Here is a 13,545-nt window from a genome sequence, read left to right on the forward strand (position 1 = left end):
CAGGTTAAAGGCAAAGCCTTGCCCAGGTACTACTAATAACACTACTACATAAATAGGACCTCGTGTTGAATTAAATGACTGAGGTCTGTTTATTACTAGTAGTAAACGAAAGAAGCAACACTGTTCATCAGTGTCGAATATGTACCAAACCCAAAGAATAACCACTTAATCATATCCACCTGAGAAGAAAAGAAAAATCACCAAAACCATGAACCAGAATCTCATCAACGAAAAAATGAAAATTTGAAACATTCGCTATTGTTTTTGTTCTTCCATTCCATGAATGCAGTCCATTTTCATGACATCATTACAAAAGGCACGAGGCCCGTCTATCCACGAACATTATACTTCTCGTTGAAGGCATTGACCGCTATAAAGTAAATTAGTTAGCATGCTCAATGGAATGATGAGGTGTTAACTGAAAACTCACCAACAGCAATCTGTCTGTACAGCCAATTTCGAGAACTCTCATCCTGGACGGGTATGAAAGGACCGTTGGCGCCACCCTTGAGTGTGATACTCATACCAGTTCGCTCCTTGGAAATGGTTTGAATATCTGTGAGACGGATATCCCATTCAGTGTACAGTTTCTTCGTGCGCACGAGCATGATCCGTGCGTAAGTCAACATGACCAGCATATCGCGACCAGGAAGCTCCAGGTGCGCAATATAGTCCTCAGTGAAGAACTTCCCATCATCAGCGGTCTTTAGCCAGAACTGACCGAGAGCTTCACGTTGAGAGTATGGTCGAACGATGCCGTCTGTGCCAATGAAGCGAGTCAGTCGAACACGATCAAGACCTTCTGCGTCGAAGACTGTAGTGGTGTTTCGGACTCCCTCTGCAAGGTTGGAGGCGAGATCGAAGGCTCCAATGGCGGGTTTGGTGGCTAGACCCAAGACACCCTTTCCAACGCCCTTGAAGAATCCTGCCACTCCTTCCTTCTCCGCACCTTGGAGTGGATGACGTGCAAGACCGCCGATACCACTGGCCAAACTGTTCGCGAAAGCATTCCCACCAGCTGTGATTCCGTAGAGTGCGTGCTTCGGACGGTTCCGAGACTTGGACATGCGGCGTTGGTCTTGGAATTCCTTGTCGAGAGTCGCAGCAGCAAGACCCTTGGACATACTTCCGGTAAGCTTGGCCATACTGTCCGAGAAACCAAAAACGGATTTCTTGACGAAGCTGGTGGCACCCTTCGCAATACCAACACCCAGCTCTTGAGGTCGATCAGTCATGACCAAACCCTGATATGGCTCGTAGAAGATATCTGCGACACCAGAGCTGACGGTATTGAACAGACCGACCGGGTTACCCAGGAAATCGGCAGATCCCAGAATAATGTGCACTTGGCGGACGAACTCTTGTGTATAGTGGGCACGAACATTGTTAACAAGTCTTCCAAAGGAGACACGAGCATTTTCCAGCATAAGGGCATTAAGACGAATGGGAGCATCATTGACATTGCCCATCGACATGGTCATGACATTGACAATGAACATGAGGGGGTTTGAAGGCTGCATGGCACCATCTTCAGCGTTGACTCGTTCCGTCCGCATGAAGGAAATGTCCAGTTGCATAGGCTGCAAGTGAAGAAGCTCAAAGTATACATCCTGACCGGCTTCACTCTGTTGAGGCTCTGGGATGTTCAGATTCTCATCACACAGCTTACCCTCTTGTTCCTCAGTCCAGGAAGCCCCGGGGATCTTGGCAAAGTCGAGCATAGCAAAGACAAAGTCCTCGTCCAACTCCAGGGTCATCTGCTGCAGAAGCAAGGTCGCATACTTGATGTAAAGCACACCATATGAATCATCCTTCACTCTTGTAACCATGGCATGGAAAATAGGATGGGCCTCCATCTCCTTGCCGGTCTTAGGAACCACACTGGGGTACAAGAGAATCGGGAAAATGCCTCCGTAAAGCTGGTTGTCGATTTGAATCCACTTGATGGTGGTGTTAAGGGTCTGGTAGATTCGAGATTCCCGATATTTGATCTCGATCTCGCGGAAAGTGAGGTAAAGAAGCTCCTTCAAGTTCTGATTGATGAGAGAGATACCAACTCCACCAAGTCGAAGCTGAGCCTTGAAGTTGACATCCGAATCCAGCTCCTTGACCTCGAACCCTGTACTCATGCTTGTTTGCGAGGACTGGTTCTTCTGTTGCTTGTAGATACTCTTGGAAGCCTTGAAGTTGGAGAGAACCAGTGTTTGCGTAGGTCCGTCAGCAATAATGTTAATGTCAACAATTCTCTGGTATTCACCCGCTCTCGACGGTGGGATACGCATTGGGATCAGGTTACCAATTTCAGCAAGCTTAATGTGCCGCTCCTTGCCTTGACTTGTCAGAACAAGAGATTTGTTCTTTGTGGCTGGGTAGTCCCACGCGTAAGGCATGATACTTCGAGGTGGTAGGCGATAGCGGATTGGACGCCAGCCACTTGAGTGGTCTTCTTCGTCGTCATCTAGGTTGGGGTTCTAAAGAAGGAGTTAGTATCAAGGAAGGAAGATGGAAAATGTATAATAAACTCACGGCTTGGTGGAAGATGAACTCCACATCACTTTCATTTCGCATCGAGAACGGCCAGTTGCGAGACTCAAAGTTGAGATGCAGGAATATGGTAGCACCCTCTAATATGACATCAACCTTGATCAACTTTTGACGCTGGTTCGCAGCCTTAGACAGTTTGATGTGGACAGTGCCAACATCGGCAATGTTGAATGGAGAAGACCATTGATTGTTCACGCCAGGGAAGCATAAACAGAGCTGCTTTTCCTGAACTTGTCGAAGGAAGTGAAGCGGAACCAATTCTCCGTTCTTGATCTCAAGCACGTTTGATGACCCGGGCTCACGAACCAAAATATCTTCGGTAAGCTTGCTCTTCAGAATGAACCTCGGCGTAATCGTCACCACCTTCGTCATCTTGTATTTGCCTTCGCCTTCAGCCACAGATACTCCGGCGTGGAACTCAGATCTATCCTGTTGATCAGGGAAAACGACCTCGAATGTACTTCCAACGGCCTCAAAGGTCTGGGGTTTGCTCCATGCGGAGTCACCGACCTTCAAGATAGACCGGTTCTTCTGGTCCCCGCTGTTGTACGAGTACATGTATGGCAGAGCGCGACCACCATCTCTTGGGTCGACTCTAAGGCCTTGGCCAGCAGCATTGCGGGCAGCTTGGAGGAATGCCTTGCTTTGAATGTCCATAGGGAGACCAGTCTGGTTCAACAAGAGGTAGGGACTATAGATTGAGACCTTGAAGGCACCACCACTGTTGGGGATGTTGAAATAGTGAAGCTTCAGTTTCAACTGAAGACCTCGCTCATCCTTCAAAGATAGCGTATGCTCCCTGCGGTAGTCTTGCGAGTTTCCGTTGACAATCGCAAATTCGCTTTGTCGGAAGATAGTATCCTCAAGATCAATGCTCAGGAGAAGAAGATGGGATAGCTCAACGACGTGAACCGGGCTTACACCTCCCTTCCTCAAGAAGTTCGTCCAGTCTTTTTTGGTGTTCTTGTCATAGATGCGGTACTTGAAGTCATATGGCAGCAGGTTCTGAATCTCCACTGGAGCGAAAATCCGGATCCTCATGTAAGGGTAAGAGGTCGTGAGCGAACCCTTGCCATCGATGGTTGCATTCACCTGGAAATAGAAAGGAGGCGACTGCTGACCGCTGTCACTGACACATTTGATAGTTCGTGTTGGGCGACGAATAAGTTCCTTCCAGAAGAGACGCTCGTTCGACCAATCGTATCCAAATCCTTGGTCGGGACGGATGACAACTGAATGAAGATATGCTGACCCAACTGGTGCTGGACGAGCGTCACCAGGCAGAATCTTTTCGATCTTGAGAAGATGGCCATCGTCAGGGCTGAACACACCCAGCTCCACGGGAATTTGGGTGTTGTTTTCCACAAGAAGGGGTGAGCGGAAGGTGATGTATTTGACATTATCAGGTCCAAGCTTGACCTCCACAAGCAACCTGTGAAGAACATCATCTCGCTTTGGTTTCAGGCTGTACAGAACTTCACCTTCGCGGACAACAGGAATACGGTCAATGCTGTCGAACCCACTTCCTTCCAGCTTGATACCCACAATTCCACCCTGGCCCTCAGGGGAAAGAGTCTCACGAATGGCTGTCGAATCTTCAAATCGCCAGGGATATTCTTCTCCATCGACCAATTTAGCAGCTGGGCCATCTCCACCCGCTGTTGCCTCCGCCCACACACGAAGGTCAAAGCCGGTGTAGTTGCGAATCCTGTAGGGGGCATCTGCGCCTCGAGGCTTGGAAAGGACATCCTCATCGGTATTCAGGAATTGGAAGGATTTAGAGGCAAGTGCAATAGTTGCCGAAGTCAATGTGAGCTCCATGTTTTTATGAGAGTAAGCATCAATTGAAAAGATGTCCGGGTTAGTCTCCTTCGCCATGTGGAAACCAAATTGCCAGGGCTCAATCAGAGGCTCCCAGGCCGACTTGGAGAAATTAAAGACATTGACAAAGGTATCGAAATTCGCGTCAAGACTCAAGGTCGATGACCAGTCACGTATATCGACATTGAACTTCTTGACGCTCCAATCAAGTAATGGCAGATCATGTAGGTCACCAATGAGGATGACACGAAGGCCATCGATCTTAGCCGAAAGCTCTTCGCGGTTGAGAACAGCAGAACTTTGAGGAGCTGCACTATCAACTGGTGGTTCGATGGTCTGGCTGATACGACGACGGGTCCTGTGGGCCAACGTCGACGATGCTTTGCTGCTCGAACGAGCTCTTGCGCTTTTGCCATCGGTAATTTTCTTTGCCTCGCCGCCCTCGAGCCGTTGAGCATTCTGCGCTCGCAATTCAGAGGCCTTGTTGACGATTTGAATTGCCATCAGGATATCTCGTAGAGACAATCTCAATACTAGAGGCTCGCAATGAACCTCAATTGAAGTTAGGGCAGATCCCTTTTCTTGAGCGCGGCTATCAACCGATGTCTCAACTGTAAAATCGTCAAGAATGCGCAGACGGCTAGTTTCAAACTTGTCCATGCGGCAAAGGAACATTCCCAGCTTTTGAACTTGCAAAGTCGAGACATTTTGACGAGATATAAGGATCTCCTTGGTTCCCAACACAATCGCTTCGGAGTGGGGAATAGCAGGGTTTGCAACCATGATGACCTGAGCATCGACCAGATTGACACGGAATGAAACAGTTGTCGATCCAGCCACAGGCTCGCCAGCCGAGACCTCAGTTGCGCCCTTATCTGAAGCTGCGGAGTCAGAACTCAATTCCGATTCCTCCGGAGAATCTGGGTCCTCCTCCACTACTTCCGCAGGACTGTCAGAAGCAAAAGCCGAGTTGCTGAAAGCCTGCAAGGCAGATAGATAATCCAAAGCAAACATGATGCGAGGGCTGTCTATCGTTAACATGGCTATGAGGTGCTTGTCTGGTCCAGGGGACATGGTCACGCTAGCCATGAATTGCTGTTGCACGTCGTTATTGATCAAAGACATAATGTTTCGGAATTTGTTAGAATCCTGGCGACGACTGTCACGAATTGAGAAGGAGTGGATGAGAAGCTCAGACTCCAACGAACCATCTGTCAACATTCGAAGTTTGACCCTGGTGTCATTGAGAGAGAATTTTGACAAGCTGGAATCCTCCAAATTCCCAACCGGTTGGTTGTCATTTGCTAGAATAAGTTCCAAGCCAACACTATCGACCTTGAAGATCATATCGAGTCGCACCCAGGTTTCTTTGCCTGTGGTGTTGCCCACTGTCACTCCTTGCTGGTCTTGTGCTTGCGCATCCTTGGAATTAGTCGTAGGCTCAGTCACCGAAGATGGTAGAGATTCCAGGGCCTCTAGCTCCTGCTGCTCAGCATCTGTGGCGAAAGCCCCAGGAATTGATTTTGACAACAACAGAAGGAATTTAAGTTGATTCTGGGAAATACGAAGGTTGATAGGAGACAATGATCCTTCGATCTCCATATCAGGACGCGCATTGTTGGCCTGATGCTCCAAGTAGCAGATACTGAAATCAAGGTTGACTTTCTGGATCATCTCAAGCTCTTCTTCTGTGTCATCCGCGAAATGGAACTTGGATGTCAAACGAATGTTGCGAACACCGGTAGATATCACGTTGACAGCCGGGCTATCCTTGCCCTCATCCATAGGGACGAACTCATTCTTGGCATAGATCTCACCAAGATGTGCCGTAATCGTATCTCTAGGACGGTCATCTGCCATCACTCGAGGGAACACCAAGATGGGAGTTTTGACCACGATGTCAAGCCGCATTCGCGATGCGTTCTCCTGCAACTGGTTGGCTTGATTCGCCGCAGCTTGGCGAGCCGCATTGAAGATCGCCTGCATTTTACCAAATTTGACCAGGAAGTTAATGATCTTTCGGTAAGGCTCTTCCAGAAAATTGATCTTGATCGAACCAGACCGCAAATAGACTTCTGAATCGTATCCAGGATAGGTCTCGCTTGCGGGATCGAAAGTCTGGTATTTGAAATCCGCGAAGTTCTCCCCTTCAATAGCCAGGAGACGGCGTACATCCGAGTCCTCTGGTGCACCCAAGTTGACATCATCGATCAAAGTCAAGCTGCCAATGCGAGACTGGATTGTCATAGCTTGGCCAACAAGGAAAATTCCAACATCGGCAGTGTTAAGACTCAGAGTTGCTAGTCGAACACCGTCATTATTGAGAATAAGAGCGATACTCTTGAGGTTAGACTTTATACGCAGTTTACCAACTTGAGGCGGCTTTGGGAGTTCACCAACTGTCTCTTGTATTGCTCTTTGGGCTTGAGCATCGTGTTCAGCTGGCTGCTGTGGGCTTGTAAAGGTAAGAAGTATGAAATCCAAAAGAGTCAATAGAGTCTTCCTGGTCACTACGAGATTAATGGTCGATACCGATATATCGAGATTCATGGCCACACCCTCATAAGTGGACTCGAACTCTGGCGACTCTGGCTTTACTCTGACCATCTTCAAATGAAAGAGATCCTTATCTTCATCTGCATTGAATCCCTTAGATGAGATGATTCTCTTGAATTCGGGAACGGGGTTCTCCTCGATGTAATCGTCCACACTCAAAGACTTGAGTACAACCTCGGCGACCATGTCATACGGACGCATGTAGAAGTCAAGCTCGAAGCCCTCCGCGATCAACTCCACAAGCAATTTATCATTGAGAGGATCTTGTGAATCGGAACGGAAAAGTGAACCTCGAAGCCGGCCAACGTTGAATTTGAACTCAAAGTCTCGGCGGTGGATATTATTATTGGATTCCAGACTCTTTCTAGAGTTTTCACTCTCCGAGTCGGCTTCGAATTCTTCATCAACAACAGGAAGATCTCTCAAAGCTGGAGGCTGGAAGGATGCAGATCTGGCTCGAGTAGCATTGGCCTTTTCTTCAATGGCCTTGGCCACTGCCGGGTCAGAGGTCTTGCCGGTGTCGAATTGCGGGATTGCAATATCAATCAGTTTCATCAGACCCTTGTACTTGGTGTCTGACATAGATGCATGCAACTCTGGCAGGTTTCCAGATATACGCGTCCGAGTGAGCTGTGTCACCTTGGGCACGATGCACATCTCAAGAACGAAATCGACGTTGATACGATCAACAATGTGGAAATTTTTAGACTCGACATCAGAGTTAAGCTGAGCTTTCGTCGCATCCACTCCGGGACCGATCAAAAGCTGGGTAGAATCCAACTTGATCAGGAAGCGATCGTAGAGCAGATGTTCTAGCTGCTTATAGTCTTCCTCTTCGTATTGTCGTTTTTGTTTAGATTGAAGCTCTCGCATAGCCTTCCGATCCACCAGCTCACTGTTCACGCTGGCATGACCGGCATCAAGAATCAGACAAAGCGAGCTCTCTTGGGTGATACTCTCTGGCACAATAATCAGAGGCGCATGGACATCAAACTGCGCGTCAACCTTTTTATGTTCTTGCAGGGCGAACTCCAGTCCGGCTCGAGTCTGCTGTCGCAATCCTTCAACAGTGGCACCTGCCGTGTCCAGAAGGGCACCGATCGACTCCATGTGTCGCTCAGGGGGGCTCGAAGAATTGAACAATGCCGACCAAGAATCTGGGATTGTAGATGACTTCGATACTCTTCAACTTGACCTTGACGGCTGAGTCGGCATCACTTTCAAGTGGATTCTTCTCCAGCTGCAAGTGGAATAAGCTGTCTTCATCCACCATGTCGTCCGCGCTGGCTATCGAGGCGAGCTCATCATCATTTGTGCTGCTCTTCTCCTTTGTAGGCTCTGGCAGGGAGTCTTTGACCTTGACGATTTGGGGATATAGAGTACCGGGAGTTGTACCATCATACATCTTCAACCCACCGAGGTCAAGATCTAAAAGATAGGAATCTGGTCGTTGAAGAGCTTTGGCGCGAAAGTTGTCGAACACAAGCTTCATGACCTCATTTCCAGCACCATGAGGATCTTTTTTAAGGGTGAAACTACCAGCGCGCAGGCTCCAGTTTACTTGAAGCTTAACCCATTCACGAGGCTCATCGACACTCTCTGATAGGGCCTTCTTTTCGTCCCAATCAATGGCATTATACAATTCTTGTCTTTGCTCTTCAGTCATGGTGGGTTCCTCTGATTCCTCTTTCTTGGCGCCCCAGAACCATTCACCCCATGATTGTTGCTGAGCAGGTTTTTTAACGCCAACATTTTCTTTGCGCAGTTGGTTCCGGGCCAATGACCGCCAGAATCGAATATCTTCGTAGCTGAGCTTTCTTTCCAATTTGTCCAGCTCTTCGGTCTCTTCAGGTGAAAAGGCCTCTTCTCGAGTTCGCTTCTTGAACAACCTAATGTATGCGATGCGGTCATCTCTGCGTTCCTTGATGAAGCCCCATGTCCATCGTCGATTGCGTTCATGAATCTTGCTGAGCACTGCTTCACCAGCGAATTTCATCCACGCCTTTGGATCCTCCTTCACTGAGATCTTGGGCTGAAATCTCTTGTATTCTTGATGGCGAATGAAGTAATGGAAGAGATCCACCAGCATCAGAGCATCGCGGTACTGGTTATCATCCAACACAAATCCGAGCTCATCAAAGAGCAGTCGAGCTTTCATGGCTGGGCGATCATACTTGCCTGATTTGTCCATTTCAAGGCCTGCGCGACCACTGACGGGACGAAGCATGAACTGGTTACCTTCACCATTGTCGATTCCATCACGCAACTTAGCCATGAGGTCATCGTGCTCGATTCCCTGGGCTTCTGCGCCGATATCACAACCTCGTCCTGTTCCCAGGAGAGTTGCATCTGTGTTCCAGTATACCGACAAGGCGCCAAGAACTGCAAGCTTGTGTGTAGTATCGGAGGTAGATTGAATGAAGGTTGGGTTCCAGTCGGCATCAGTGCTGACAGCACTCAGCTCCTTCAGCGTCAATCCGACAGCGAATGGATGGCCCGGTGAGGAGATAGAATCCTCATAACGGATGTGTACATTTTTGATCGATATTTGTAAATTGTCCACCACAGCTGTGACCATGCTCTGGGTGAAACTCTGGTTTCGACGCTGCTCTTCCTGACTCATGCCCTCGGCATTGCGCTCTCGGAGAATTTCAGCACCTTCGATTCTTTCCATCTTGAGTGTATGTGCCCGTTTGTCTTCCTCCTCAGCATCGTAGTCCGCATCCTCCTTAGGTGCCGCTAATAGAAAGACATCTTCAATGTCAACCTTAACCGGCTTGCCTCTGAGATTGGACCATGGAATGGCCAATGTGAGTTCGCCCAGATGACCTTCGACCACATTCAAGGGGAGGTGAAGCTGATCGAGAGCTTCTCGGCGCAATTCGAGATTTCGTAGTTTGACATCGCCGGACCAGATGCCGATGTTGAGCTGTTTGGCATCGAAGTTCTTGACGTACATGCCCAAGAATCGGTTGAGCAGATTAGCAACTAAACCCTCCAACATAATTGCGAGTTCTGGCCGTTACCCGGGCCCAGGGAGGTTGCGCTCTATGTCCGATTCGTATATCGCCGTCGCTCAGAAAAGGTGGATCGTGGGTTTAATAGTTCTTCGCTCTAAGTCTGAGAGAAGTGTAAGTGGTGATTGCGGAGCTTCTGAGCCATGTATGATCTATTCGACTTACCCTTTGTAAGACAAAAGCTCGTTCATAAACCATTCAAATGGAGGCTCTGGGCCATCCCAGTAGGGTAAATCGGGATCACGCGATACCGAAGTGAAATAAGTAGCTTCGGGCAGTAGTGATAGACAGGGTCTTCTGGTAGAGGCGGGGGAGACAAGAGTTAGAAAGTAGATAGGGATGAAGCTAGACATAGGGTAGAAAATACCAATAGGATCGCAAATGATCAGAGTTGGGTATCCAAAGCCAGATGGCCTTAATTGCGTGGTTCCAAAGGGTTACCTTTTTCTTTCCACTGCAAGCTGGCGACCGTACAAAAGGAGCCAAGAACGCGGTACAATCGCAGCTTCTCCGCCCGGGAATTTAACCATTCCCGAAGTTCCCCATACTTGGGCCATCATACATAGGTCATTGAGAGCCCTAAAGATTGCGATAAATAATCATTACACGAAAAATTCAACTATGTCATAAATAATTCTACTCTATCTACATCGATATATATGAATTGAATTCAATAAACTATGAATATCCTATAATACCTCTCGTATAATTACTGTACTGGAGTGTACGCATGTTTACTTCCAGGCTCTCACGCACAGTGACATCAGTCCCGTGCTGCTCAGCCACTGTTGGCTTTTCCTGGCTTTTCCAAGTTTGTGAAGTTTGCCTAGTTTGCCTAGTTTGTCAGGTTTGTCAGGTTGTCAGGTTTGTCAGGTTTGAATGTTGCATGCCCTCTATTTAAGGCATCAATATCTTTCTTATCTCAAAATCACGTGATATATATGACATCCCCGGGTTCTTCCTAGCCTTATTGCCTTAGGCCGTCATTGGACGAGAAAGCTCGTGCGGTTTAGGTCCCTATGGTTCACCCGACGAACACACCTCACCACTCGGTCACTTCATTTCTGGATATTCTTATTTGCTCTTTCTCGGAAATCCACGGCCTCCCCGACTTCGCAATCGAGTCCCTCACCGGGTGAATACCCTCATCTCCACTCTTCATCCCCTTCTCCAGCTCTTGTAAACGCCAATTGGGTGTGTTGTCCCAGCACTATCGTCATACCCGAGGCTTTTCATTTCACGCGCAAACTTGCTAACCCGACTGCACACGAAAAGCTATATCTACCCCCGCCATGATGTACCGCAACTTCGCTGCCCGCTCCGCGCTCCGGGCTCTTTCCAACACCAATGCCTCTGTCGCTCGCTCGGCTCTGGCCAACCCTGTCTTCAAGGCCCAGCTGACTTCGTCCGCCCGCGCCATCCGCCCGACCATCAAGCCCAGCTTTGCTCTGGCCGCCCACAAGCCCGTCACCACTGCTCTGATCCGTCACTCCTCTAGCTCCAGCAAGGTATGAAGCCAATTGGGCTGGAGAATTCAATATGGAGGGGCACAATCGCTAATTGAGAATTTGCGAATAGGATGGTGACGATATCGACATGATGGCCGGTATGAAGGCTGAGGCTGTATGTTTCCATTCCCCACATCAATTGAACTTTGTATATACTTTCTTGAGTTGAGACTAACCATGGCAATCTACCCTACAGAAAGTCATCAAGGACACCTTCAGCTTGAGCGCGGTCCCCAAGGAGGCCCTCTACCTGGGTATGGCTGGTGTTATCCCCTACCTCGCCACCTCTCTGCAGACCGTTGCTCTCTCCTACGAGATCAACCGCGCTGCTGTTGCCGGTGACGGTCTGATCTTCTCCGGTCAGAGCGCTGAGCTCATGCTGCACATGCTCGAGCCTATCCAGGTTGGATACGGTGCCGTTGTAAGTAGCAATTGCAAAATCAGTACTCCGTACTCCAAAGGTTCCCTCCGCTAACAAACTATCCCCATCTAGATCCTTTCCTTCCTCGGTGCTGTCCACTGGGGTCTTGAGTGGGCTGGTTACGGTGGCAAGTACGGCTACAAGCGTTACGCTGCCGGTGTCATCGCCCCCGCCGTTGCCTGGCCTACTCTGCTGCTCCCCGTTGAGTACGCTCTGATCACCCAGTTCCTTGCCTTCACCTTCCTGTACTACAACGATGCCCGCGCTGCCGCTGCCGGCCGTGCTCCTCACTGGTACGGCATGTACCGCTTCGTTCTGACCTTCGTCGTCGGTGCCTCCATTGTCGCTACCCTGATTGGTCGTGAGCAGATCGCCCAGACTCTCACCTCCGAGCACACCATCAAGGACAAGATCAACGCTCTGATCTTCCTGCAGAAGAAGGAGAAGGAGGAGGCTGAGGCCCGCCGCAAGGGTGAGGTCGAGGAGGAGGAGTAAATGTTGATTGAGATGCGATCAACACCACCCTTGTAACTCTTTTTGTTTATTGTTTGAGCGGAGGAACCTAAAAGGGGGACGAATTGGCTCATCCTTCCCTCTCCCCGCGTTGTCACTCTTGATGTTTGCATTCCCCGTGATTTCCTGTAGAATATACGCAGAACGCACTAGGGCCGAAAGCTATTGATTTCTTTTGTTTCAAGTTCGGATTACCGGGATAGAGAAAATATAGATGTAAGAATATCTTGGGATTTCTTACTCTGCAGGACAAGACAAAGCTGAGGCAGCTCGATGTTCTTACTCTAGACTGATGGGATGAGAACTTGAACTTGAAGTATAATATGTATTCCTCGAGTCTCGATGTAGACCTTCAGACACTGACACGTTAGCAGAATGATTCATCAAACATGGGGCATATTCAATCATTCCAAGGTTGAAATGTTTCATATGTACTATTGTCAACTTGAAGTCCTGCCAGTGATTATGATCGTACCTAGTAGTCACTACTTGATAGGTACAGACAGTCTCTTCTCTATTTAGTAGTAATAGCCACAGTCCCGAGTTATAGTAGCAACTGAGCTGACACCGGCAGTAATATCATGTCACATGTAATTGAAAGGATGGTGACACTTGATTCAACCATTTTTTGAAGCAACTGACTCTCACCTTCCACATCAAAAGGATCCATCAAGCTCTTGGCTATGCCCGCGAATAGAAATTTCTGCTACGACTCAGGATCTTGAAGTAGGACAATAAACTTGAATTGAAATTAGTAGGTGAAGTCTCTCTCTCTCTCTCTCTCTCTCTCTATGGCATTCTCTCTCTTGAGATTCATGTAAGGAATAGTTAGAGAGACTGGTAAGTTACGAATTGGTGCAAAATCTCAGAGTAATAAGGATAAGTACCATCATCATTTGAGACGAGGAACCATTCCTGCATTCCATCAACTCCGATATCAACAGAAAGCCCCGGTAAAGGCACCTCATGATGATTTCGTTCTTCGTGGTGAAATAGGCAATGAACATCGGGGACAGTAGCTGGAGTGCCGTCCTTAAGCAACCTAGATAACTTATTATGTAGTATTCTTATTATAAACCAGGTAACGATAAACTTACTTCCTGAGCAAGATTCGGAGGATAAAGAAAAACAGATCGCAAAAAGTCCAGACGACATAAGTGGCCAA

General features: G+C 48.4%; 3 protein-coding genes across 3 annotated transcripts; 1 reads left to right on the forward strand and 2 right to left on the reverse strand.

The window, feature by feature from the left end:
- Positions 1–329: 329 nt before the first annotated feature.
- Positions 330–9,925, reverse strand: N7483_004572 (membrane morphogenesis protein VPS13; the record flags this gene model as incomplete). Its single annotated transcript, XM_057088009.1, has 4 exons — positions 330–370; positions 431–2,471; positions 2,527–8,025; positions 8,072–9,925. 4 exons carry the CDS (start codon positions 9,923–9,925, stop codon positions 330–332), a joined length of 9,435 nt encoding a protein of 3,144 aa, XP_056947838.1.
- A 94-nt stretch (positions 9,926–10,019) lies between these two features.
- N7483_004573 (uncharacterized protein) lies at positions 10,020–10,291 on the reverse strand (the record flags this gene model as incomplete). The annotated part of the gene is made up of 2 exons (XM_057088010.1): positions 10,020–10,035; positions 10,104–10,291. The coding sequence occupies 2 exons, from the start codon at positions 10,289–10,291 to the stop codon at positions 10,020–10,022; spliced, it is 204 nt and encodes a 67-aa protein (XP_056947839.1).
- Positions 10,292–11,230: 939 nt separating this feature from the next.
- Positions 11,231–12,362, forward strand: N7483_004574 (DUF3429 domain-containing protein; the record flags this gene model as incomplete). The annotated part of the gene is made up of 4 exons (XM_057088011.1): positions 11,231–11,446; positions 11,517–11,561; positions 11,643–11,867; positions 11,940–12,362. The coding sequence occupies 4 exons, from the start codon at positions 11,231–11,233 to the stop codon at positions 12,360–12,362; spliced, it is 909 nt and encodes a 302-aa protein (XP_056947840.1).
- Positions 12,363–13,545: the final 1,183 nt, after the last annotated feature.

The sequence above is a fragment of the Penicillium malachiteum genome (assembly GCF_028827825.1).
Source record: "Penicillium malachiteum strain IBT 17515 chromosome Unknown utg000002l:1.0-8849297.0:1.0-8852440.0, whole genome shotgun sequence".
NCBI classification, from domain to species: Eukaryota; Fungi; Ascomycota; class Eurotiomycetes; order Eurotiales; family Aspergillaceae; genus Penicillium; species Penicillium malachiteum.